Source organism: Hyperoodon ampullatus (assembly GCF_949752795.1).
Source record: "Hyperoodon ampullatus genome assembly, chromosome: 7".
In the NCBI taxonomy this organism is placed as follows: domain Eukaryota; kingdom Metazoa; phylum Chordata; class Mammalia; order Artiodactyla; family Ziphiidae; genus Hyperoodon; species Hyperoodon ampullatus.
Window position 1 is genome coordinate 26,482,729 of NC_136920.1, and position 27,894 is coordinate 26,510,622.

At 43.7% G+C, this 27,894-nt stretch overlaps 1 protein-coding gene across 3 annotated transcripts in view; it reads left to right on the plus strand.

Moving 5' to 3' along the window:
* The window catches only part of PAMR1 (peptidase domain containing associated with muscle regeneration 1), a gene marked incomplete at both ends in the record, with an annotated part of 72,633 nt that extends 46,052 nt beyond the window's left edge, over positions 1 to 26,581 (plus strand). For 2 of the 3 annotated variants that reach the window (XM_079708206.1, XM_079708207.1), the window contains 6 exons: positions 250 to 357; positions 18,241 to 18,453; positions 20,234 to 20,300; positions 23,294 to 23,526; positions 24,490 to 24,782; positions 26,045 to 26,581. In XM_079708206.1, coding sequence (XP_079564332.1) covers positions 250 to 357; positions 18,241 to 18,453; positions 20,234 to 20,300; positions 23,294 to 23,526; positions 24,490 to 24,782; positions 26,045 to 26,581 — 1,451 coding nt within the window. Of the gene's footprint in view, positions 1 to 249; positions 394 to 18,216; positions 18,454 to 20,233; positions 20,301 to 23,293; positions 23,527 to 24,489; positions 24,783 to 26,044 lie in introns of all 3 variants that reach the window. The other variant, XM_079708205.1, reaches the window with a different exon arrangement.
* Between the last annotated feature and the right edge of the window lie 1,313 nt (positions 26,582 to 27,894).

Below are 27,894 nucleotides of genomic sequence, written 5' to 3' on the forward strand. Positions count from 1 at the left end.
CTGTGTGTGTTGTCTCAGACTCTTAAGTGTCTAGAGCATACTTCTGGGGCCTTGGAAAACATCAAAGAACATCAGCAACATTTGATTCATGAGCAGCTGTTTTAGGCAACCTCAAACAATGGTAACATGATATCAATAAAAGGAGTTAAAAAATTGCAAGAAGACTGAAAAACAAGTGAAAGACTGGAGGCTTGAAGAAACTGACTCACTGCACAGGGGCACTGAGAGAAACTGCCTTTTCTCTTACAGCATGTTCTTCGTCGCCTTGTTTCCATGATGGCACTTGCCTTCTTGACAACACCGGATCTTACAAGTGTGCCTGCCTGGCAGGCTACACCGGGCAGCACTGTGAAAATCGTGAGTTTGCCTCTGGAGTGGGAGTTAAGGTGTCACGTGGGGCTGGCGTGGAGAGGGTTTGGGGAGCTTGCCAGGGGTGTTGTTCCCTGCTGTCTACCATGGTCCCTCCAAGATGATGGATAATGTGGGCTTTGGCATTGAGTGGATCTCAAGAGGGCTGGGCTACCTCTGAGTCAGGATGTCTGGAACCACCCAGTTTTGTCCTCAACTGCTGCAAATACCTCTCAAAAAGATATGCCTTCAGTGGCCTTGAATAATATTCTGAACTCAAACACAGTGAGAAAGTGTCAACAGTAGAAAGCCACCACCATACGCACACCTGAGGCCCAGAGTCTGAACTCTCTGTCCATCCCATCATCCAAATTTTGGAGTCATGCCAGCTGTGGAATTCCACACATCGTTCTCTAGGACGGCTCCCCTTCTGCTGTCACCACTCAAGTCCCACCTCCTGCCTGAGCTGTATCCTGGCTGTCCCATTGAGTCACCCACACTCTCCAGTTCTTGCAGACAGAAGTCACAAGCAGAACCATAGTAGTATTACCAAACCATACTTGGGTCTTCTCACCCACGTGCAGTGAAGCCAATCTACTGACACCGGGTTGTGGTGAAGGAAAGTGTGGTATTTATTGTAGGGCACCCTACAAGGAGTCCAGGACAGCTAGGGCTAGGAAAAGCCAGAACTTCCCAAAGGGTTTCAGCAAAGCATTTTTTTTTTTTTTTTTTTTTTTTTTGCTGTACGGGGGCCTCTCACTGTTGTGGCCTCTTCTGTTGTGGAGCACAGGCTCCAGACACGCAGGCTCAGCGACCATGGCTCACGGGCCCAGCCGCTCCTCGGCATGTGGGATCTTCCCTGACCGGGGCAGGAACCCGTGTTCCCTGCATCGGCAGGCGGACTCCCAACCACTGTGCCACCAGGGAAGCCCAGCAAAGCATTTTTAAAGGCCAGGTGAGGGAGGGCGGGTCACAGAGTATGTGATCAGTTCGTGCACAATTCTCTGATCAGTTGATGGTGAGGTAACAGAGTGGCGTCAGAAGGATTAACATGATCAGTCCTTAGGTGCCAGTAGGTCTGGGAGCTACATGCCCATGATCATCAAGTAGTTAATTTCTTCCACTTGGTGGTGGTTTTAGCATCTGTAAAACAACTCAGGAAATGTGCACCAGATACTATTATCTAGGTATTTCAGAGAGGAGCCACAGCGGAGGATATGGGGGAGGAGTCTGTCCCGGGAAGGGTCCATCGGGTCCTGCTCAGTTACAGTAGCCCTCATTAACCCTGGTTCAACCAAACAGCAGAAATAAGAAGAAACAAACACAAAGAAATAACTCACTCAGAAGGAGGTAGAAGTTTCTAATTCATGTTCTTGAAAGGCAGATCATGGCTCTTCTTCGATATTAGACTCAAACTTCTGCCAGAGGAGAGAAGCTAGAACGTGTATCTGATAGGGCAAATCCATTGCCCTGGGGAAGGGTACAAACGCTGACCACTGCCTACGGCAGCATCAGGTGACATCCAGCCCAGTGGTGCAGTACCAGGACTGTGCCATTGGCAGAGAGGAACTTAAACACTATGACTAGAAATCACCTATCAAGGGTCTCTGGTAACCAAGACCCTGTGTATGTCCTAACAGAAGTTTGAGACTTAAAACAGGTGCCACAAACTGCAGCTGTCAACATGGAATGAGACGTTTGGAAGAACAAGAGGAATCAAAATTTGGGGAAAGCCAAGGAGGGCAGCTAATGACCTAGGCAGTGTTCCCCTGAAGCAAATCCTGACATGCGAATGTGTGAGGACATGACCCCAGGAGAAGCTGGTAAGGGGGTGGGGAAGCTGGGCCAGAAGGGAAGGAAGCCAAGCAGAGTCATGGTTTCAGGCAAAATCCCAGCCTTAGTGTTAACAGGCAATAGAATCTGGAATGTGAAGTACATCTCAGACTGTGTCCTGGCTTTAATGCAAGGCAGCTGGGCTTTCAGAGCCCAGCTGCAATCGGTGATTGGCTAAGGGCTGCCTTGGGTGAGCAGGACATGCCTAAGTTTCTACGCGTGTGCCAGAGGGGTTCCAATAACCCTTGAGCAGTGGAAGAGTTGGTAGGTTCAGGCCATTGGAAGTAAAACAGCGTAGACTGGGCAGGGGAGAGAAGATAAAGGGCATCCAAGGACAGAGCACCAGCAGTGTTTGCTACCATCACTTCTAACTAGCGTGCACGGGTAACTCTGGGGTCATCCTATATATAAGGGGCCTGGTCTGACAGCATTCTATAAAGTTCATGCATTTTTTTCAATTACTTTCATGAACTTGCCTTGCAAACAATGTAGACAGAAGCCAGTTTCGGTAGTGTGTCCTTGAGTGTACATTTCATTCTACTCAAAGCACTCCTTGCTTTGGGCTGGCACAGCTGACCTGAGTGTGATTATGCCGGATTCTTAGAAAATGATGTTCTGCTTTGTGGTTCCTGCCTTGTTTAAGTTCACTGGGTTGTGTGCAAGGTGGAGAAGAGAAATGTTACTTTCCCTTTGTTTCAAGAATTTGTATATAGAGTGATTCTGGAGTCTTGACAATGGCAAATCTTGAGCTCTACCCTTTAGATGCAGAGGGGGAACAAAAAAGGAAGGCTTAAATTCTTGGTGAACTAACTGTACGATATTAGAGCTTTGATAAATAAAGGTAAAATTGGAGTTCAGTAAAACATCACCAAATTAGTCAAAATGCCTTTAAGAAGCTGGGTCAAATCATGGGGTGGGGGTGGAGGGGGGGAAGGAAATTGGTCCAAAAGTTGTGAGTAAAATATTTATGAGTAGCTTTTGAGCCAAAAAAGGACTGCTCATCATTGTTATTCTATCCAGCAAAATACCAAAACAAAACAAAACAATTAACCATGATGAAAAAAATGTAAAATATGTCATTATGAACTGATTCATAGCTTGGTTGAAAAACTGTCTCAAATCACTTTTGGTCTCAAATCACTTTCAGTCTCAAATCACTTTCAGTCTCAAAACATCAGCATAGATGGACAAGAGAATTCTTCCTAGCTACTTTACAAAATGTTGTTCAAAAACCGTGATTTCCTCAGTACCCTATAGTTGTGACTGGGAGAAGATATTGGTGGTGGATATCTGATATGCCATTTGCTAGCATCAATGTAGGGGACCAAATGTTTGATTATTTTCTGTAAGATTTAGGTCTGTTTTTCCTTTTAGGAAATTCAGCATGAATTCCAACTAACTCAGTGAGGGAATGATCACAATTGGCTGTGGCAGTTTACCTTGTAATTTCTGAACAAACGTTAACCATTTTGCCTGAGCAGTCTTATCATCTAGAAAAAGAGAAAAGAAAAAAAAAAAAAGCTTTACTTTATTGTTTTTCTCATGAGTATATCAAAAAACCAAACAAACCTCCCTGGAGGAAATTCTTTCAAAATTAAGAAACTGAAGCATTCTGGGATTCTCCAAATTCTAAATTGTCCAGATTGGACTAGGCATAGATTTTTTTAAAAATGGCTTTAAAAGCGCCAAAGCCGGGCTTCCTTGGTGGCGCAGTGGTTGAGAGTCTGCCTGCCGAAGCAGGGGACACGGGTTCGTGCCCCGGTCTGGGAGGATCCCACATGCCGCAGAGCGGCTGGGCCCGTGAGCCATGGCCACTGATCCTGCGCGTCCAGAGCTTGTGCTCCACAATGGGAGAGGCCACAACAGTGAGAGGCCCGAGTACCACAAAAAAAAAAAAAGCGCCAAAGCCAATATTAATGAGAATTCCATCTTTTGTTTATGTAGTACCAAATCTGATGAGGTACTGCTTCATAGTTGCTGCCTTAATGCACTGCTCTCCTAAAGGTTTTGTGGAAAGGTAGATGATCCTTTAAGCAAATGAAGGATTTGAAGTACAGGGTGCAAGACACCGATCTCGGTCAAATTGAAAACCAGAGGCCAGAATTCCTCATTTCCCACGTTGTTCACAATCTCTCTAACACCATTCTCACCACCTGGCTTGATGAGACTCCAGATGATGGATTGATGAGCTGTGGTTACCATCCTGTCTCATTATCAAGTCCTCCCAGAGGGCTTCCCTTCCCAGGTAAAGCCCACCTGTCTCTCTTTTCTAGAGAGTCCCGATTGACTGCCTCTTGATATGAGCTATTCTCTTTATATTCTTTGTGTATGTGTATGTCGGTGAGTGGGAGTGGAATAGAAATAGATTTTCTACTAAACTACAGAAGAAATATATACTTGTAAAAATAATCAAACAGTACAGAGGTGTATAAAATAAAAAGAGAACATTGTTTTCCCTCACCAATCCCGGTTCCCAGGGGAACCACTGTTAACAACTAGGTGAGTATCCTTCCAAACTTTTTCTATGACATGCAAACCTAGGTTGTCTATATGTTTTCAGCTGGGGGAGATTTTGTCCCCTGCTCCCACCCCCAGTGGAATTTTGGCAAACTGGAAACTTTATTGGTTGTCATAATAGCAAGGGGGGAGAGTGCTGCTGACATTTGGTGGGTAGAGGCCAGGGATGCTGCAAAACATCCTACAATACACAGGACAGCCTCCACCACAAAGAGTTATCTGGCCCAAAGATCAGTAGTGCCAAGGTTGAGAAACCCTGTTTTAAACAAAAGTGGATTAAAGTATGCATACAACTTTTCAACTTTTTATTTTCCGTGCTCATATCATAGATATTTTTTCCAGGTCATTCCTTGTTGGTCTCCCTCATGGGGGAAAATAATGACTGCTGAGGACTCCATTGTATGGGTGTCTATACAATCATATAATCACTCCACCCCTTAAGATGGACTTGATATCACGTTTAATATTTTTACTGTTATGAAGAAAGCTGCAATGAATAGCCTAACATATGTTTCTTTGCTCACATGTAGAGGTATTTTTGTAAGATAAATTCCTAGATGTTGAACTGTTAGTCCAAAGGGTACACGTATTTAAACTTTGGGGAGTTGCTGTCAAAATGGCCACCAAAAGGTTTTACCAGATTACAAGATGAACCATTTTAAATGCCAGTCCTCAAAATAAGAATCAGAACTTGCAGGTCAGAAGCCAGGGTCTATTCTTGTCAAGCTGGAAATGGATTTATTTTAGTAGGAATTCTGTGGGTCTGAGGGGAGATGTCTTGTTCAGATTTTGTGTTGTAATAGATGAAGAATAAGATACTGTCAACACAGGTTTGCCCTGTGCGGTTAGGGAGAGGGTACAAGAGCCCCGAGGACAACCTTCAAGGATGGCTACCCCAGCCTTCTCCTCAAATTGTTTTCCAAGGAGCAACAACATTCCCCTGCTCCCAGGTGAACTCTTCTGAGAACAAAAAGAGGGGAGTGGCCCCTCCTCAGCTTTAGGGCCAAGCTAACCTCCTGCCAGCACCCTCCATGACCCCAACCTCCCTGGGCCACCATGTAAGAAACTGGAGCCCTTTTTTTTCCCCTCTGAAATTTCCTGTTTCTTTGTATGGAACACGAGGACAAAATAAGTTCTTGAGTAAACGGTTGGAATCTTGTTTTGAAAAAGTGGAGAGCGAGGGATTCATTGCCCCGCTCCAGTTTCCATGTTCCTTTTGTTCCTCTGGCCCAGTTGACGGTGCTGGCGTCTCCCCTCTGCATCCTAATGAAGGGTGATGAAACGGGCTGAATCTTGGGGCACAATGTTCATACTGCGGGCTCTGACGCACCTTTGAACAACACGAATCAGCTTCCACCAATTAAAGAAAAATGGTGTCTCTGGATTCATTGGGGTTTTGGAGCATCAGAAGGTTTCCCACTAGCCTGTCCCAAGGACTGGGAAGAAAAGAGCCCAGGATGAGAGGCACACTTTATACTTGAGCTTCAAAGGGCCAACCCACGTTTCTCAGCAGAATAAGTGATTGGGAACTTTGGGGTTTTCAAGGAGACATTAACACTGATGCAGTGAGGATGTACTGAGACCCCTAGTGGGTCGCAATTGCCTCTCCCATCACAGATAAATAATGTGCCTCAGGTTTGCTGGAATTAATGCAAATTCTTGTAAGATCTCTTAGGGGAGGTATGGTAAAAATGGAATGATTTCACTGGCTTTTTTACAGTTCTAAAGGCCTATTTCATCCTTAACATGTGGAAGACAGGTGCACCCTTGTTCACAGTGAGATGATGCAATCCTGGGTGAAGAGCTTGGACTCTGGTCAGAAAGACTTTGGTTTGGTTCTAAGCCTGCAATTTACCAGCCCAGTAAATCTCGAGCAGGTCATTCATCTCCTATGAGCCTCAGTTTCGCCACTTATAAATTCCAGGAGAATATTATCTAATTCTTCTTAGGGGTGATGGCAGGGATGGAATGAGATGATCCATGTAAGGCACTTATATATTGATATTGATGTTATTATATTGAATAATAGAAGCAGTTATTCTTATTACTACTTTTGGCCCTGTGTGGCCATTTAAAAGTTTGGCAGAAAGCAGGGATTCTCTAGACAAGGGCTTAGGGTAACAGCACTAGTTTCTACAAACTAGATGATCATGACAAACCTTTCTTAAGGTTTAAGAAAATTCTCACAAGACTTCCTAAGTTTTCTCTGTGAACTCTTCCTCCTGAATCATTGCCAGATGCTAAGTATTGCTACCATTACACCAGTATCCAGGCAAGAAAGATCGGGTTTTAAAGGACAAGTAGATACTGCCAGTGCCATTGTCATAAAGGAACCCTGGATCCCAGGAGAAGACATGAACATTGCCATGATGGACGGGGAGTCTCTGTAGCCAGAACAGCCAGGAAGGGGCTGTTAGAGGTGATAAGTGGAGGAATGTCAGGGGGAACTAGATTGGGAAACTCCAGAGCAGGTTGCCCCAAGCATCATGTTATCTAGTCAGCCTCCTTTTTTTTTTCTCATGGGACTTTTTAATAGTCACTCATTTAACATGGGGTGGGCTGTATGTCAGTCCCCTGTGGTTATGCAGGAAACCAAAGCTCCAGAGCATCCCTTACATATTTTATTAGAGTAACAGGGTAGAAAAGAGAATACACAGTCTGCCCTGAGAGGGTATGAGGGGTATAGGGATAACTCCATGGAAAACAGTCCCGGGGAATCTGTAGTTGTTACCCACCAGCACTTGGTAACCCAGAGCCTTCAGAGAGTGGAGGAGTCCAGAAAGATGACTGGCTAGTGGACTGCTTACTTCTTACACATCCCCTATACCTGAGCCTCCCATCTCCTCTCCCTCCCTAACTTGGAGATGAATCTCTGCCATCCTTCTTAGCATGTTTAGAGGGATGCTGTCTCATTTGGATTTAGATCTGGAAAGCCAAAGAGGTCACTGAACACAGTAGAAGCTGCCCTTGTATAGTTATCAAGGTATTTGTTTGTTTGCTTTTATAATTTAGGGGAAAATTTCCTTTTCATTTGGATCATTCCTTCTTGGTAATTCTGAGTCTACATAGACCCAGTGACATTTTAGTGTTAACTCTGCTGGGCTCCAAGCGCCTGTGGCCCCTTAACCAAGGCATTGCCTCTTCTCATTCAGAGTAAGATGACTGGGGTTTGTATATAAGGGATGCATTTTGCTAGTCAGCAATTGTTTTAGTTATGGATGGCATTCCAGCCAAATAATAAGAGGACAGGTCAGGCCTCCTAAACAACTCTCCAGCCTGACTGTCTCCAAGAGTGTGGGGTGGAGTGCCCTTGAGTGTGGAATGGGCCACGTCCACCATTGTTTTACTAAGACTTTGCTTCCACTTGCCTGCTCCTTGTTGGGGGCCCCTTGGCTTTTGCTTTGGCAGACGAGGTCACTGAGGCAGGACTTAATGCAGGGGGTGGATTTTATTTTGGTTTTGGGTTAAGAGGTAACCCATCAGAGCTGGGATGGACTGTATGCCCATGCAGGGAAGTGGGAGGAAGATGCAAAGAGTAGAAGAACTTGAGAGCAAAGCAGAATTAACTTCTGATGGAAACAAACATCCCTGCTGTCACAGACCCTGAGACTGACTCCAACCCCTTGACAAAGGCTACAGAGTTCCCACTTTTCCTTAAAGCCTCCTGCCTTGTGGGGTGTTCACTACCTGTCCCTCACCCTGCTTCAGAAGGTGAAAGCTTCCTCTCTGCAAAACACAAGACATCCTTATTGGTATCCAAGTATTAAAAATTACAACGGTAGTTATTCTCACGATTCTCAATATAGGTCAAGCTCTGTGCTTTATGTGACATTGTCTCATTTCATTGTCACGACATCCCCCTGGGGTAGGTACTATTATCCTCCCCACTTTGCAGATTCATCCAGCCAGACATTTTTGAGTGTCTGTTAGGTACCAGGCACTGAGGAGATAAGGCAGGGCTCTTTGGTATATTTTCCCCCTTCATTAGGCAGAACTGTAAAACAATTCCTATCTTAGCCTTTTTCTGGTGCAGAGGAGAGTGGTCATGCCGTACATTTCCCAGCGACAACTTTTTCTAGAAAGGCCTTTGATTGGTAATGGTGATGGTGGTGAGAATTACTAAGTTGGCAGGATCTCTTAGGACTCACATGTTCTCAGAAGCTCAGGACTCCTCCGCAAGGTCATTCTCTTCATCCCCAAGGCTAAACAGAATAGTGTTGCCTTGTTTGGGCCATTTTTATTGGGATGTATTTTATATTTGAAAAGTTAACCATGACGCCTTGGGGGACATCTCCCCTGGTAGTTTAGTATTATTGCCCACCCGCCCCCCACAGCCCCATCCCCAGGAGCTGACTCAGAAACCTTCTGAGATTTGTGGGAGCCCTAAGAGGATTTACTGAGCACATCGGCTAGGTAGAAGACAGCTAAGTTTCTATAGTTATGTAGGTTGCTCATTGGCTCTACCAAATGAGGATGTGAGAGGTTCATTTTTTTGTTTTGTTTTTTTCAATTAATTTTTATTGGAGTATAGTTGCTTTACAATGTTGTGTTAGTTTTTGCTGTACGGCAAAGTGAATCAGCTGTATGTATACACATATCCCCTCTTTTTGGATTTCCTTCCCATTTAGGTCACCCTCAGAACATTGAGTAGAGTTCCCTGTGCTATATGGTAGGTTCTCATTAGCTATCTATTTTATACATAGCAGTGTATATATGTCAATCCCAATCTCCCAATTCATCCCACCCCCACAAAAAGACCAGAATTTCCTGAGGATTTTTTGAAGCTGACCCATCTCTTAGGCACAGGGAGTTTCAGCTGTCTAATGAAATAGGCCATCCAAATACCAGGAAAGTGGTATCCAAAAGACACAGTGTACCCAAAGCCAAGGACAATACTGATTAAGATCAAATAGCTAATTGTAAGCCTCAGCCTCCAAAGTGTTGCCAGATGAACAAATAGCAGCGTGTGCAGTCCAAGTATAATTTCACATGGATAGTCTCATTCACAACTTTGGAAGGCTGGAAAACATCAGGGCGGCAGGGTTCCATTGGCTGGACAGGGATAAAAAGGGTTTTCAGTGGGGGTTTATATCACCAGTTGGTGTCATTATTCCTGGTTGGGGGAGACCTTTGTGGAAGTAAAAGATATCGGGTCCAGAGGCACCAGGCACAGATATTAGCTGAATAGGAAGAAGTGAGGAAGAGATGCAAGCCTGTCCAACGGTTGTCTCTGGGTGTTGGTCTCAGATTAAGTTGGGTTTCCAGAATGAAGGAAGTTCCAATGAGAAAGTTAATGCCTTTTCCAAACAGAACTTTAATTCTGTCATAAATTATTCCCTTGACTTTTTGATGAGTGAGAAAGGGTGGATACCAAGAGTATGTTAAGAATTGAGACTAACACCCCAGCTCACACTGCCAGCTAGATAATGGGGTAATGAATATTGTTGACTTTGGATCTTTTTCCCTTGATGGAACTCTCAAGATAATTTTACAGCTCTGAAACCCAGCTCCTGTTAAAGAAACAGAGTAGTCCTCTTAGTTTTTTGCTCAGGTGGCTCTCTGGCTACCCTAAATATATCATTAATATAAAATTAGAGGAAAAAAGTATGCTTTTTTTAGGTGCAGTTTTGTAAATCACATCAAACCATTCCTGAAAGCAAGCAGGGTATAAATGATAATTAAAGTAAAACAAGTTAGAAGTGGGACAAGAACAAGCAACGGAGAACACTAGGTGGTGCAAGAAAATTAATCAACGAAATGGACAGCCAACAGCACTTCACCAGTCTTTCTCTACAGAGAGACTTACAGGACTTCCAAAAGGCAAATTGGTGATTGGATTCTTTGGTTCTTAGGGGCTTTTTCTAGATGTTGTCTCCAAATTTGAACTTACAGTTTTGAGACCAAAGGAAAAGACAAATATTCTTGAAGTCTGGTATATCATAGGGAAATTCTAGACTCATTCATAAGAAGATAGTTTGTGAACAGAGATACACTGGTAGAGAGCAATATAATGGAGCAAGAGGTCTGTTTTCTTGCCACAGCTGGAACTGCTCCCTGAGTTTTGTGATTATTTGGGGAATGGGAAGGTGGGTCCACTCCCTAAATTAGGGATGAAGAGTGTGACCTTCCTTTTCTTATAGTCAATATAGTTGATCTGACAAGAGGGCACAAAAAAGTGGTATTATTTGTGTGCACCAAAAAGCTACTTTTCCTTAAAATGTCTCTACATTATCCTGACATACTCCCTGACGTCTTCATCATTGTGTCCATTTCTTATAGACCTTCTGGACCTGGTCATATTAGCTACTTTATATTGGGTATGAATCTTCGTGCACCAATCAGGGGAGAAAAAGATACAACTTTATTTGCTTTAAATCAACTTAAATTCAAATCTAAGACCCATAATTCAGGCCCGTGAGAAGTTCTATACCCCAGGGCTGTAAAAAGCTCCCTGGCTTTCCACAGACAGCACCAAATCAGCAGGGAGAATCCTTGGATGGTGGATTCCGTGTCTACACTGTTTAGCTTAGGGAAGTCCATTGTCTTGATCCCTTCAGGTCAAAACAGCCCTGCTGGTGGGGATGGGGGTGGGATGCTGGAGCCTGATATATCTGTGGAGGCTGGAGAACCTCTGATGAGGTTGGAGACACTCTGATGAGATGCAGCCTTTCTAGTTGCAGTCATCCTCCCCAAGATCTCCCAGGAGTGCTGAAAGGCAAACAAGGCCCTATGCCCAGGGCTGAGATAACAACCTCTCTCGGGTCTCATCACCTCCCAGGAGTGTCGCCCTAGGGAGGCATGAGGGGCTCTGCTACCCAGGGCTAAGAAGACAGCAGAGCTGTCTTAGCTTAGTTTCTCCCCAAACCAGACCCTGAGCCACATTTGGGTCCAAATGATTTATTAAAGGAAGTACTCTCAGGATCAACCAGTAAGGGAATTGCAGAAGCAAAATAGGAAAGAGGAAAAAACCCAGCACGAGTGATTTCACCTGAACTCCCAGACAGCCTGATCCTGTGGGATGTTGGGAAGTGTAAATTACACCTCGAGAAACAGGAGTTGGGCTTTTGTACTTCCACACCCATCAGTCACTGGCTACAGCCAACCCTGGGGTGGGCATGAGGGAACAAAAATCTAGGCATTTTTTTAGCTCTTCATATGGGCAAGATGGTGCCCATGCCCAAGGGGCAGTCCTGTGAAGGTGGCAGGTGCCAGCTCTCAGCAGCAAAGCACACATGTAGAAGCTGAGTTGGTAAAAGGATACAAGGAGACCTGGATGGGGCACCAGTAGTGATCACTACAAGAACCATCCCACAGCCATTGCATCTCCTCTGTAAAGTGGTATCACAGCGAACTGCCTAATACTGTTGCCCTGAGAAAAAAAGAGAACGAGGGAAGGTCTTTCTTTAAATGTTTATCTGAAACAGTATGCCATAGAAATGCATCCCAAGTACTATTTTGTTCGAAAGATAGCCTGTAAAGGCATGCTAAACTTAATGTGTTCATATCCCTGGGCCGAGTCCCAAAAGTAACAGGACAATGTGCTATTTATTACTAATTATGTAATATTTTACTTAGCAAAAAGCAAGAGCTTGATGCTTCTTCACACCGGAGATGCAGATGTTTTAAATTCTCATTTGGCTTTGTGTGAAAACATCCATCCTACTGAGGAGAAATGAAATACAAAGTTCTTGAAAAATCAAATAGAAAAGAATCATGAGTCTGTTCAGTGGGGAGATACAAAGGTTTCTAAACAGAGAACCCACAGGGGTAACAGAGAGGGAGTTTGGAAATCTAACCCTGGGGAGATGCTCTTTTGAGACGCAGATGCTCTATGAACCCAACAGGTAGAAGTCTAAACAGGGAGAGGAAAGGATGGATAGAGGAAGTCTTAGAATTCTCTTCAAAAGCATCATAGGAGAGGGTACAGAAGGAAGAGAGAATAATGCCCAGTAGATGTTTGATATAGGAATATAATTTTAAGGCTTCATTACACAGGACTAAAATAGATGAATGTACAGAGATCATGGTTGGTACCCAGAAGTCTGAGTCAATACACTGGACCCAGATCTGGAAGCCCATCGCATTACCAAGAAGCCAAAAAATATTGCTTTATACTTGAATAGACCCAATAATGGGCCTTTAGATTCCTTTATGGGTTTTTCTTTAAGGTGTATGAATTTGGGGAATTGATTTTTAAAGGTAGTAGGGTGCTTTGTAAATAAAGGCAAAAAAGGGAATTAGAGACTATGTGTAGTTTAAATTACTCCTCAAAACCAGCCCAGCCAGAAAAGTGTTATTATCTCCTTTTATAGATGAGAAAAGCAAGTCTTGGAGAAATTAATTAATTTTCCCAGGCCCTGGTTTATTAAGTGGAAGAATGAATACATTTTAGCCTTTATCCCTTCCACCCACAAACAAACATTTATTGAACACCTACTGTGTGCTTATTCTGGACACTGAGGACCAAATGATTATTTAAGCCTATAGCTATCTGATCCTGGAAAACATTGTTTTTCCACCAGAGTCTAGTGACAAAACTCATTTGGATCTGAGTTCATGGAAAGTTGGATTAGTCTGTGATTATGCAAGATGGTAAAGAGATTTGCATGGGTTGGAGAGGGTATGGGAACACACACACACAAAAAGGCATGAAGACTTAATGCTAGATTTATAGGCTTAGTGGGGAGGACCCAAACCATTTTGCCTGATACTTTAAAAAATAATAACAATAGAAACAACAACAAAAATAATAAACTTTTATGGCTGCATTTTCTGATTATAAAACTTCTAAAAAAAAGTAGAAAGAAGCAAAAAACATTCTCAGGGTTATAAGCCAGAGATAATGACTGTAATTATTTTAAAGGATGTTTTTCCAATCTTTTAACCCTTTGGCTCCTTAAATTGTTTTTCTTTGGTTTGGGTTTTGAAAAGTTGTATATTATATGTCTATGTGTAGTTTTCTTCATATTCATCTGGTTTGGGACTTTGTAAATCTGTAGGTTGATGTCTTTCATCAGAAAAATTTCAATTATTATATCTTTACATATTGGTTTTGCTCCATTCTCTCTCTCTTCTTCTGGGATGCCAATTACACGTATTTATTAACCTCCTCACTGTATCCTTACATTTTCCTTACATTTTTCACCTTTTTGAGTCTTGGGGTTTGTTCTGAATCTTTTCTTTGAAGTTATCTTTCAGTTTGTTAATCCCCTTACACTGTATCCGGTTTGCTACTAAACTCAGCCACTGAATTTTTACTTTATGTCATTATAACTTTTTGAGTTCTAGATTTCTCCTTTGGCTATTTTTTTTTTTTTTTTTTTTTTTTTGCGGTACATGGGCCTCTCACAGTTGTGGCCTCTCCCATTGTGGAGCACAGGCTCCGGATGTGCAGGCTCAGCGGCCATGGCTCACGGGCCTAGCCGCTCCGTGGCATGTGGGATCTTCCCGGACCAGGGCACGAACCTGTGTCCCCTGCATCGTTAGGTGGGCTCTCAACCACCGCGCCACCAGGGAAGTCCTCTCCTTTGGCTATTTTTTAAGGTTTTCAGTTTTCTATGAAAGTTCTCAATTTTGTCTTTTATTTCCTTGAAAATATTCAGTCTATTTATTTTTCAGTAGTGTCAGACAACTACATTATCTGAATCCTTTATGAATCTGTTTCTAATGTCTGAATTTCTCTTGAATTTCAGCCGTATAATCTCACCTTCCATTGAACCCTCACTTGGAAGCATCATTCAGCTCAACCCTGGTGACATTTCATGAGCACAACTTAAAACCAAATAAATAGTTCTCCATTCTAAGATTTTAGCAAGTTTAAGGTGCACCGTTGATTTAATTATAGCTGTTTTGGGGATTGGGAGTAAAGAAATATTACAGGGAATGTAGGCATGTGACCTGATTTCAGACATATCACGTTATAAAGGAATAGGCATTTAAGAATTATAGAAATATGGCAGAATTCCTCAGCCACGGGCAGACCTGTTTGGATATCTTGAGTCCGTTTCCCTTTAAATGTTCCTTTAAAGCCTCTTCAGTGAGAGGAAGAAAGAACCTGAATTGTCCTGAAGCTTTATTACATCCAAGAGCTCAAGAACTCTCCAATGTTCCTGCCAGTTAAACCCACATGAGAAATGTCTATTTAGGTCTTCTGCCCATTTTTGGATGTGGTTGTTTGTTTTTTTGTTATTGAGCTGCATGAGCTGCTTATAAATTTTGGAGATTAATCCTTTGTCAGTTGCTTCATTTGCAAATATTTTCTCCCATTCTAAGGGTTGTCTTTTGGTCTTGTTTATGGTTTCCTTTGCTGTGCATACAGACTGCCAACAAACACATGAAAGAATGCTCAACATCATTAATCATTAGAGAAATGCAAATCAAAACTACAATGAGATATCATCTCACACCAGTCAGAATGGCCATCATCAAAAAATCTAGGAACAATAAATGCTGGAGAGGGTGTGGAGAAAAGGGAACACTCTTGCACTGCTGGTGGGAACGTGAATTGGTACAGCCACTATGGAGAACAGTATGGAGGTTCCTTAAAAAACTACAAATAGAAATACCATATGACCCAGCAATCCCACTACTGGGCATATACCCTGAGAAAACCATAATTCAAAAAGAGTCGTGTACCAAAATTTTCATTGCAGCTCTACTTACAATAGCCCGGAGATGGAAACAACCTAATTGTCCATCATCGGATGAATGGATAAAGAAGATGTGGCACATATATACAATGGAATATTACTCAGCCATAAAAAGAAACGAAACTGAGCTATTTGTAATGAGGTGGATAGACCTAGAGTTTGTCATACAGAGTGAAGTAAGTCAGAAAGAGAAAGACAAATACCGTATACTAACACATATATATGGAATCTAAGAAAAAAAATGTCATGAAGAACATAGGGGTAAGACGGGAATAAAGACACAGACCTACTTGAGAATGGACTTGAGGATATGGGGAGGGGGAAGGGTAAGCTGTGACAAAGTGAGAGAGTGGCATGGACATATATACACTACCAAATGTAAAATAGATAGCTAGTGGGAAGCAGCCACATAGCACAAGGAGATCATCTCGGTGCTTTGTGACCACTTAGAGGGGTGGGATAGGGAGGGTGGGAGGGAGGGAGATGCAAGAGGGAAGAGATATGGGAACATATGTATATGTATAACTGATTCACTTTGTTATACAGCAGCAACTAACACACCATTGTAAAGCAATTATACTCCAATAAAGATGTAAAAAAAAAAACCCCACATGAAATGTAATAGAAATAGGATCCATGAGAATCCTGCACGTAGGAGATCATGGAGTGGGAGCCTACTGGACCAGGAAGCTACTTACTTCTAAGAGGAGAAAAATGCAACGATTAGGCTTACAGTAGAAGCCTCTTCTTGTCTTCTGCTGAGACTGATGTGACTAGAGGCTAGTTCATTTTCTTTCAGTATTCCAGGATGGGTCTTAAGTATCACCCGATCGTTCTTGGCCATGAGCTCTAGCAAGCAAAGCTCAAAATGAATGAGGAGCTACACTTGAATTACACAAATCATAGCCCTTTGATATAGCCTAACTGGCCACCGATTCAACTGTCTGCCAGAGCCAGGCAACTGGTCGGTGGGGGCCTGTGGCCGAGGCAAGGCTGTGGTCCAGTCCAGGCAGGGAGCTCCTCCCCACACCAGCTGATTCTTGCCGTGTGAGAATACAGACCCAGGGTTTCCGGAACTGAATTTTGTCAGAAGCCAGGAACACAGATTTCTGTGACAAATGCCCTGATTTTTATGTTGACAGTGAATTCCATTTTCTAAAATTTGCATGTATAACACATGTTTTTGAGATGGTTGAAGTCTGTGGGCTCTTGCTGGTTGTTTCTGGGCTACATGTTCAGCACTGAATGAGTCTGTACTATAAGAAGGTGGCCCCATCACTGAAGCAACATGGAATGCTTGCTCTCACATCATAGAGGGATTCCTGGAAATATAAGTACTGGGGGACTTTCTGAGTCCACTTGAAGCTTCAGAAAAGTGCATTGCCCTCACTATACCATTTCGGTATTTTTTTTTCTTTTTCCATGGCCTTTATTGTTTTTTTTTTTATTATTAGTTTCTGCTTTATAACAAAGTGAATCAGTTATACATATACATCTGTTCCCATATCCCTTCCCTCTTGCGTCTCCCTCCCTCCCACCCTCCCTATCCCACCCCTCCAGGCGGTCACAAAGCAACCATTTCGGTATTTTTTAAACAGCTCACTCAGTGAGGTCCTTTTTTGACACTTAAAATGGGGCTTTGGAGTCAACCCTCAGGGAAACTGCTCAAAGTACATAGCCCAAAACACACAGAGTGTCATTGAGATCATCTGTCATGTGATCTACAGGCAGTCTTAGAGCAGACAAACCAGAAACTTGGACAATATTAGCAACCTTTCCAAATTGCACAGAGGAATATTCATTAATTTTTAGTTCTCAAATATTGTAGAAATATTATATGAATGGACATTAATTTCTTGCCTGGAGGCAAGCAAGTAAGTTGTTTGAAAGGTAACTGGGACATTTATGGGAAGTAAAACATGTCCAGTGCATAATTGTATTGTGTGTGGGGACAGTTTTATAGGAATGAACCTGTGTCTTAGAAAAAAATGATTAAAAAGAGACTAGGGAGGCTGATAGAGTGATTGGTACCCAAACTCAGTAATTAAAGGTTGAATTCTTCAGGGGACTTACTCTGTGTCCTTAGGCAAGTAATATTCAGTAATTTGCCATAATCCATTTGAGAAAAATATGTTATCTAGCTGATAGAATATTTCCAGGATATATCTAATATCTTGTTCAGTGCTTAGAATAGCTGGTGATGCCAATTTTACTCTAAGTAGCTGTGCAACATGAATTAGAGAATAGAGATATCTTTGTAATGAATATTGTTAAATGTTTAGATGGAACGTTATATTTGGAGATCAAAGGAATTTGTTGTATCTCTGAATTTATATTGTCCTCTAGTGTTTTTTAATTACAACTTCTAACTAATGTTCCAGCAGATGAAATATAAAATCTAAATTTTTATATGTACTCGTTTCGAATCTGTTCTACTTTCTGGGTACAACACAAATAAGAAACTGAATAGTCTGGTTTAATTGCCTAAGCTTTAGGGAACGAAGGAGATAACATTACAACACTGAAAACCAATAACCCTTGTATACTGATCATAAAAACGTAGGCAAAATGTGTATTTTGTCCAGGCCTGGCCATCTCCCACAGTTTGAGAAACAAATGAACATGATTATATGAGAGACTGTTGTAGTGTCAAATTTATTTGTATCTGCGATGAAACACTTCTCAGTTTAAGAATAAATTGTAAAAGCAGGGGGAAGATATGTCTAATGAATGCATTTTTCTATTATGAGTTTTCTCTTAGTAATTCCTTTGAGTACCATTGTTAGCAGGCTCTGTATCACTGCATTTTTAATTCAATGAGACTTGAAAAGATTTGATGCTAAAATGGAATGCTTCAGACTATTAATAGCTCTCCTTTTCTTTCCACTTTCAGTCCTTGAAGAAAGAAACTGCTCAGACCCTGGGGGCCCGGTCAATGGGTACAAGAAAATTACAGGAGGCCCTGAGCTTATCAATGGGCGCTATGCAAAAATTGGCACCGTCTTGACCTTCTTTTGTAACAACTCCTATGTTCTTAGTGGCAATGAGATGAGAACTTGCCAGCAGAATGGAGAGTGGTCGGGGAAACAACCCATCTGCATAAAAGGTAACTTGCAAATAATTTTGAAGTCTGTAGGAATAGATGGAGTTGCTGGACATTTTGGTAGCTCTCATACATGTTTTTGAGCCCCTGGAAAAATGCCTTCTCTCTTAAGTTCTCACTGGAACCATACATTCCTCTTAGGTTGGAAATCATCCATAAAACATTTGCTTCTTTTTTGAACTGCCAAAGGACCTGCTTGTCCTAATCACAATGTCTTGATGTGATCAAGAAGAGTGATGTAGTTAACAGAGCAGTTTAGGAAAGATGACAAGGCTGAGTTTTATACATGCAAACCCAAGCATAGACTTGAAGCAATTAAAATGCATTTATATGGCTACATTTATCTACTCTCTATGCAATATTAAATTAGTGCAAGAAATAAAAGAATGCAATAGACACATCATCCTTGCCAGCCTATGTGGAGGGAGGTTTGAGATGTTAAGATGTTTAAAAGCATCTTAAAAAGACAGTAAATGCTTGAACATTCAAAGGAGAGTTATAGAACAAATGAGTGGTGTATATTCCGAGAAGGAGTGAAATAGAGACAATTGCATGTAGCAGAGAGCACTGGAACCTGTCTGGGAAGCGGGGAAGGATTTATAGAGGTAAAGAGGAGTTGGGATGATATTCCAGTTAGAAGACAAAGGGAAGGTGGTGTAGGCAGACGTGAAAGAATCATGGTAAACAAAAAGGGAATCAGTCCTGGAATCTGGGAGGTAAATTTTAAAAGGTAGTTGGGGACCAGAACAAATAGAACGTTGCATAGGGAGATTTGGACCTTACCCCACTTGGGAGTGGACATGCATAGTTTCTTGCTGAGTTGATTCCCTAGTTGCTCCAGGTCAACAGCCCCTCTCCTTTTTGTGGCAGGTCACAGTTATCTAGCTGTTTCCTGGGAAGAAAAGCATATCCTTGACCTAGATTATCCAGATAATTGCTTCAATCCTCCACTTTCCCTTCTGAGTGTTTGTCAACAACCTGAATCATGGGAAAAGGAACAAAAGAAAGATTTGTGAAAGGAAGAAATCACTTTAGACTTTAGCCAGGAGCAAGTTTCATCCTCACCAGCACAGACTCTTATTCTTGATTTCATTAAGTATGGAAACGGTGTTACATACGTCCTTGGAGATTTTTGTCAACTCTTCTCTTACAAATTAATACAAGCAGAGTTCCCTAGGTTGCTAATTAGACGAATGTTGGCTGCTTGATTGGGAAAGTGAGATGGGAAGGATTCCTTTTCACTTGTGAAGAAAGAGAGACTTCAAAAAAATTAAACTGGGCATTGAGTTGCCCTCAAAGGACCCTTAGGAGCCTTAGCTGCAGAGACATGGAGGAATCAGTTACTCAATATTTATTGATGGTTGACACAGCTGTCTGGTTTTAAATGAGAACCTTGTGATTCACTATGCTGGGCTATATTTTAGAACCTTGACCTTGGCTTTTATTCTATATTGATTAAGTTCGCCAATACTATTTATGTGAACAGATAATCCTAATATATTAATTACCATTGTTTCATATCACCTGGGGGGAGCAGCTCTACAGAGGTGTTTATTCTACTTGGGTTCTTCAAAGGGGGTTGTCAATTTAGATAAAACTCAGCATGCTCTTTTGCTAAGTGAGCTGTCCAAGTTTGGCTAATGTGTCTTACCTCTGAAAGCCTGGGGAATGTGCACTGGTCTCCAGAAAGGGTGGTCAGGTATGAATCTGAACTGAATCATGTGAACAGATAATATGGAAAAGAATTATGCAGCATTGTCTTTTTTTTTTTTTTTTTTCCTAGGCTGTCGAGAACCAAAGATCTCAGACCTGGTGAGACGGAGAGTTCTTCCAATGCAGGTTCAGTCAAGGTGAGGTTGAAACACCTGAACTCTGCTTTAAAGGCGAATGAACGTTCCTCTCCCACCCCCTTTTCCCACTGGTGTTTGGCCAAAGACAGTCTGAGGTTTCTTAGGGACACTCAGTGCTGAATGGCCAAGGAAGAATAGGGCTTGTTAGATGGAGGCTTATTAGCCAGCTGCCTTTAGCCAAGAGGTAGCAACTGTTGGAAGATGCACAGATTTCACTGGATTGTGGGAAAGTAAGTGGTGGTGGGAAGCCAGACTTTAAGATGGTCTTTGAGGAACTGGATTTTAATACTCAAGTCTTCCTGAAATTACTACGTATTTATTATGCAGCCAGCTGTGGCTTAGGAAGATGTTCTTGGTAGTGACCAATCAGATGAGGCAGGCTGGTGGGGCCAGGAACCAGAGATGAATGACTTGCCCCTGATGAGGGATGTGAGGCCTCAGGGACACCCACCCAGCATTTTTCCTGGAAAGATAGAGGTGGGGACCCCTGGTGGCAGCTACGGAACCTTACACCCATGGCTCCAGAAGGAACCTGCTTCCACTTGATTTCAACGAGGCTTAGTGCCTGGTTTCCTTCAGTTCCCTGCTTAGTTTTCACCTGGCAGAGAGACCTTCCAAGACCATCCTTTTAAAAATAGCAACCCCACCTCCACCCTTACCGCTGAGCTGACTTCTTTAGCCAGCGCTCTCTGACCTTTACAGAGCTCTCCAGTTTTCACCTTGGCATCCATCTCCACCTGTTGTCCTACTGACACTTTGTTCATTTATTTGTTCAATTTCTGTCTCCCTGTACCCCACCAAAAAAATGTGAAAGTTATAAGTGCAGGAACATTTTCTGTTTGGTTCATGCTGAACTTCTAGTTCCTAGAACGGTGCCTGCCACATGGTGGGCACCCCCAAAATATTGAATGAATGAGTGGATGAATGAATGAATGAACAGATTGGATCAGTTGGTTCAAGACCTGCTGTCATCTCTCTTTAGCACTGGGTATTCTTGGGCAAATTCCTAAGCTTGCTGAGCCTTTAGTTCCTCTTTTGAAAAGTAAGGGTGATCACAATAACATTTGTCTCTGGGGACTGTTAAGGATTAAATGCAAGGCAAATAGCATTTACTGGGTGTTTGCTCTGGGCCCGTTACACTTCTGAGTTCTTTACATATATTAGCTTATTTAGTCTTCACTAAAACCTCTGAGGTAAGTATTATTATTACCATTTCATTTTAGATTTTATTACTTTTTATTACAGATGGGTAAACTGAGGCTCTGAGAGGGTGAGGAACTTGCCCAAGGTCACGTTGCTAGAGGAAGGAACAAACCCAGGATGCAAATCCAGGGTCTTCAGGGTCTGCTCCTTGATGCATGAAGCTTGAACTAAGCCTTATATAAAGGCCTTAAAAACGCCTTGCACCTATGAACACCTGTGAGCAGTATCTATTGCTTTTAGAAATGGTAACAATGAATCCCAGTGACTGGAACTGACCCCAAACAAGTGATCTGACATTCAAAGTTCAGGATATTCCTTCATCTCTCACTCTGCCTCTGGCTCTCTCATTCCATTTCCTTTTCGGGCAAGGCATTTCCTTGGGGACAGTGGCAGTGGAATCCAGTATTTCTACCCACCCTCCTTTCTGATCTTTGTGATTTACCTGGGGCTGGACTCTCCAGTTAAGTATTCTTCCCAAGGAGACATCTTGGAGAGGAGGCCCAGAGCTGTTAAAAAAGACCACCACCGGGCTTTGCATTTTGTAAAGCGGTTGTAATGGAGGGTTAGGTGACAAGGTGCCAGGTATCTCATGTAGATGAGAAAGCAAGCCTAAAACTTGGTTGTAAATATCTTTCTGGAAGATACGCTGCTGAGTGGGGATATGATGTTCTCCAGCAGCCAGGCTCACCCAGGAACCCCCAAAGGCAACGCAAACCTTCAACGGCCAAAAGCTGTGTTTGTTTGCGAGAAAGCTCCCTGAACTGCAGACCTGGCTCTAAACATGAGCTAAAGATTTGTTGGATGAAATCAATGTGGATGGAATGTTTGCTCTGAGCACAGCATGGTACAGACACAGGAAACAGATTTCTTACGATGGATTGGCAGGGCAGGGAAACCAGGGTGGGAACCATGACTGCCCTGTGCTGCCTGGGGTACTGTCTTAGCTTCCTGTGTGCCCTTCAGCACTCCTACCTACGTCTCTGGGCTTCCTTCCTCCATTCATTAAATGGGATGAAAACACTGATTCCTAAAGAAACTCTAACTTGTCAGTTAATAGTCATTATGCACTGATATAAAATGAGCACAAGTTGTGTAGTGTGCATACCTCTCTCCCAAGAATCCCAGAGTGGTCTCTGGGTGCTTCAACTTCAGGGCTCATTTAAAAGACCTTTTCACATTCGCACACAATGCTCCTTATTTCTCCCAATCAATGTGCTCTGAGAGAAGGTTTTATTCTCTGAGGTGGACTAATTACATCTGCTAATTGCTAAATCAAGCTGCTGTATCAACACAGTTCAGTTCGAATCAATTCCTAATACTGTCCCATTATGATAATGGTTAGAGAAAAGCAGCCACTTGGATTTCTCCCCTTGAAATTAACTTCCTTTCTTGTTTAATTTCACTACTAATTTTTGTGTGTGTGCATGTATAACGTACCTTTGGATAGCAGCTAGCTATTATGTCAGATATTATGCTCTTTGGTTAAAATCCAGGGCAGCTGGAGGCATGCCAGAAATGGAAATGGAGGAATAAATTGAAGTATGCAAGAAAATGTGCTCAGTGGTAGAAGAGCCGTTCGTGTGTGTGTGTGTGTGTGTGTGTGTGTGTGTGTGTGTGTGTATGAGAGAGAGAGAGAGAGAGGTGTGAGGGGAGAAAGGGAGAGAGAGACACACACAGAGGATGAGATAGCTGTTTTCCCTTCCTCTGTAAGGAATGGGCTTGGATACTAAAAGAGCCACAATGACAGTCTCTGGCCCTCCTCTCTCTCCGGGCCGGGTGCTCCGATGTAGGGAGACGCCATTACACCAGCTATACTCATCAGCCTTCAGCAAGCAGAAGCTGCAGGACTCCTCTACCAAGAAGCCAGCCCTTCCCTTTGGAGACCTGCCCCCTGGGTACCAATATCTGCACACCCAGATCCAGTATGAGTGCATCTCACCCTTCTACCGCCGCCTGGGCAGCAGCCGGAGGACATGTCTGAGGACTGGGAAGTGGAGTGGGCGTGCCCCGTCCTGCATCCCTAGTGAGTCAATGCCTGTCCTTGGTCTAGAGCAGCTTAGATCTCCCATTGCTGCCTATGAAAAGCCACTGACCCTATTGAAGACTTTTTTGGGAAAAACTCCTTGTCCAAAAGCATGGCCCTCTAACACTTTCCCTAGCTTGGCGAAGTCTGAAATTCCACAGTTAGAGCTTCCTTCCTTTGGCTTAAATGTATTACCCAGGAGAAATGAACTCGTTAAATCTTAGACGAAGTTTTTGGGAAGGGGGGCATACTTCTTGTGGATAATTCTTTCATAGTTACTTGGAGGAAAGGGACAGAACAGTTATTAAACACCAAGTGGGGAGGGGGTTAAAGGTGCTAGAGGGCTTCTGGTGATATCACCTTGGTTACCATGTCTAACCCAGTTTTCATTCTCATCACCCAATGGTATTAATTAGGTTATTGTTATTAATTAGATTATGAGGTATTAATTACTCACAAGGTTATAATGATGATTACTGCAGTAATACATGGAAGTGTCTGGAATAGGGTCTTGCACATACTAAGCTACCCCCATCCTCTTTGTCAAAGAAGAAGAATATGGCTTAGTTCGAGGTGGTCATCTTTATAGCAATAGTCATGATATCTGAATCTAACTGTTTATATACATCATCTCATCCACTCTTCTCAAGAACCCTAGGAGACAGTTGTGATTACTGTATCCATTTTGCAGGCAGGAAGACTGTGGCTGTAAGAGATTAGGCAACTTGCCCAGTAAGTGGCTGGGATGGTAAGCCTCCAATGGTAATCCTAGACTTTATAGTCAACCATGTCAAGGTGGTTGATTAATGTTTAAAGGGAAAAGAAAAACAGGTTAGATGCTCTGTGGTCTTGACATCCGTAGGGTCCACCTTTCCAGATTTGTGCTCAGTTGCTTGACTGACACATTCCCCTTTGGATGGGAAGGTCTGAGTTTACATTACTGAGCTGGTGCTTTCTCCATAGTCTGTGGGAAAACTGAGAACATCACTGCTCCGAAGACCCAGAGGACGCGCTGGCCGTGGCAGGCTGCCATCTACAGGAGGGCCGGTGGGGTGCACGGGAGCAACCTGCACAAGGACACGTGGTTCCTCGTCTGCAGCGGTGCCCTGGTCAATGAGCGCACCGTGGTGGTGGCTGCCCATTGCGTCACCGACCTGGGGAGGGTCACCGTGATCAAGACAGCAGACCTCAAAGTCGTCCTGGGGAAATTCTACAGGGATGATGACCGGGAAGAGAAAAGCATCCAGAGCTTGCGGGTGAGAGAGGGCTGCAGCCTGGAAACCGTGTCTCTGTCTCAGCAACTCCCAGTACTGGGCGAGCAGTGACTGTGTTGGTCCTGTCACTCTAGCACTTTAGCATCCAGCCCAGAGCCTGGAAATATTAGGCACATAGTAGGTGGCTAATATATATTGACAGATACTAGAAAGGGGCATCTAGAAAAACTATGGAGTCTTTCTCCCCTAAAATTGTTTTAAAAATAAGATAGTAACAAACATCTTCTATCATTGGGGTCATCAAAATGTAACCACCTCTTATGTTTAGGACACTGTGCTAGGTAGGCTTTGAGGAAAAATCGACTCCTAATAAATTTGTAATATTCTTCTCTTTCCCTGCCTGCCTCCCTCCCTCTCTTCCATCCATCCACTCACCCATCCAGCTCATCCATCTGTCCATCCATCCTTCCAACCATCCATCCATCCATCCATCCATTGTTGAGTTCCCACAGCATGCCATTCACTGGGAATACATTCCGAACTGAATAAGGCATGGTTTTTGGCCTGAAGAGTCCACAGGCTAGGGGAAGAGACATACCGTTATATCGTGACTAGTCCAACACAATAGAATCCCTGAGTAAATGAGGCCAAATGTAGTTGAAGAAATAGAACACATCCATAAGAATGTTATGGCGTATCACAGATGTAAGCTCCTGGAGGCCCCTGTCAAAGAAGATGATCAGCAAGGATGGGGACAATCAGGGGAGACTTTGTGGCAAAGTCTTGTGGACCACCCTGGGTGTAGCTCTATCTTACTGGCTTGAGGGTAAATGCAATGTTTACAGTGGACCAGATGTTGCAAACTGGTAGCCTGTAGGGTTTTGTGTTTTGATAGCGCTAACATATATTTTTTTAATCAGTTATTTGCCAACGTTTAAAAACCAGGAGGTTTCAACCAGAGATCTAGAGTCTATTCTCTGGCCAAATGAGCACTTCTGCATGGCAGTGGTCAGCTGGACCAAAGTGCCAGCTGCCCCCTCTGCATGGGGCATGCACTCCCGTTCTCTGAAACCTCACCTGTCCACTCAACTTATTTAAAACAACCTGCCAGCCAGGCGGGCATTTCAGTTTGCAACCCTGGGAATAGAGCAGTTGCTTTCTATGATCCCTTGGGAAAAGTAACTCCGTATAATTGTAGCTGTCTCTTAGACATTTTCTCCCATTAATTTAGCCCCGGGGCTTGCCTGTTCCTGTCACTATGGAGTTGGTTGCTCATAATTGCTGTCCATTCCTTACCTTGGTAGATTTCTGCAATCATCCTGCATCCCAACTACGACCCCATCCTGCTGGATGCGGACATTGCCGTCCTGAAGCTCCTGGACAAGGCTCGCATCAGCACCCGTGTGCAGCCCATCTGCCTGGTGGCCCCTCGGGACCTCAGCACCTCCCTCCAGGAGTCCCGCATCACCGTGGCAGGCTGGAATGTCCTGGCAGATGCGAGGAGCCCCGGCTTCAAGAATGACACGCTGCGCACGGGGGTAGTCAGTGTGGTGGACTCGCTTCTGTGTGAGGAGAAGCACGAAGAGCACGGCATCCCGGTGAGCGTCACAGACAACATGTTCTGTGCCAGCTGGGACCGCGCTGCCCCTTCTGACATCTGTACCGCAGAGACGGGCGGCATCGCAGCTGCGTTCTTCCCAGGGCGGGCGTCCCCTGAGCCCCGCTGGCATCTGGTGGGGCTGGTCAGCTGGAGCTATGACAAAACATGCAGCCACAGCCTCTACACGGCCTTCACCAAAGTGCTGCCTTTTAAAGACTGGATCGAGAGAAACATGAAATGAGCCTCAGGCCCATCAAGAAGCACTTCTGTGCATCCTTCCATACGTGTGTTGCCCGAGGCATTGTGGACCTGAAATGTGAATCTGCCCATGAATTTGGCTGTGCCAGGGCTTCTGATGTCAAAACCAGTGGAGAGCGAGTCGAGCTTACTTTCTGGTAGGCCACTGCCTCCCTGATTACTGGGACCATTTGGAAGATACCAGGGCTGCTCGCAAGAACTCAGTTTCTTCAAAATAGACTACATGAATAGCAAAGAAATCCTCCCCATTCAACCAACCCCAGTGGCCTTCCCCACCTGCACTTCAGTGGTGTGAATGCCATGGTCAGCTGTGGTCGAGAGAGGGTTGATTGGCTTCATCAGGTCTCCTCCAAGGCTCCAGCCAGCCAGAGTTCCAAAGAGCCGCCTGCAGGACAGTCCCGGACAGTGGAGCCTGGCTGCGGTATTGGTGTCCGTGCACAGTGCCACGTCACGAGGTGGTCCTTTTCCCTCCCAATCCCCTGTACCCACTTTAATAAAACAAGGGTTGGCTTCTGACCCACGGAACAAATGTGCCATGGCTCTGATTCCTGCATGCAGCCTCTTTGAGCTCCATGTGTTGGGACCAATGGCTGGGTGGCAGCCCTTTAAAAGAGAGCCTAGATTATCATTCCCAAATAATGCTTATAGCAAAGCCGATGCCATCTTTTCAATACCACTGCATGCAGCTTGCTGGGCCTTCAGGTGGAGGAGAGGGAGGATGGGCACCATCAGATAAGGCACAAACAGGAAAATACCAGGGATTTGAGGATTTCTAGTGTCCCCTCTTGTTCTTATGTTCTAGATCAAGCACAAAACCCCGCTTTGAACCTCTAGAAATCTTTAGGACCTATTTTCATAGCATCTGAACTGGAATCACCTATATACTCACACTCAATTGAGATATGCCAAGAAACTGCAGCTTCATTCTTCTCTATAACTTACATGATTTTCCTTTCAAGCTCTACCCCTGACTCCCACTGGATAGTGGAGGGGAAAAAAATGAATTGAATCCAATCCAATCCCTGAAGTGATCTTTTCAGGAACATTCTCTTTTTTGGGTGACTCACTCTTTTATCCTTTCTCCCCTACCCTCACCAGCTTCCTCCTTTCCAAGATGTGCCATGGAGGCTTACGTGACTTCAAGCCCCGGGACACACATAGTAGGACTCCTGAGTTCCTGCTGGTTCTTGGGTGGGTGTGGTGGGACTTTCTCATTCCTGGACATTTTGCCGACACTGGGTGCTCATGTCTGTAACTACTGCAACTTGTGCTGTGTTCTCTGTTTCCCTGGGGCTG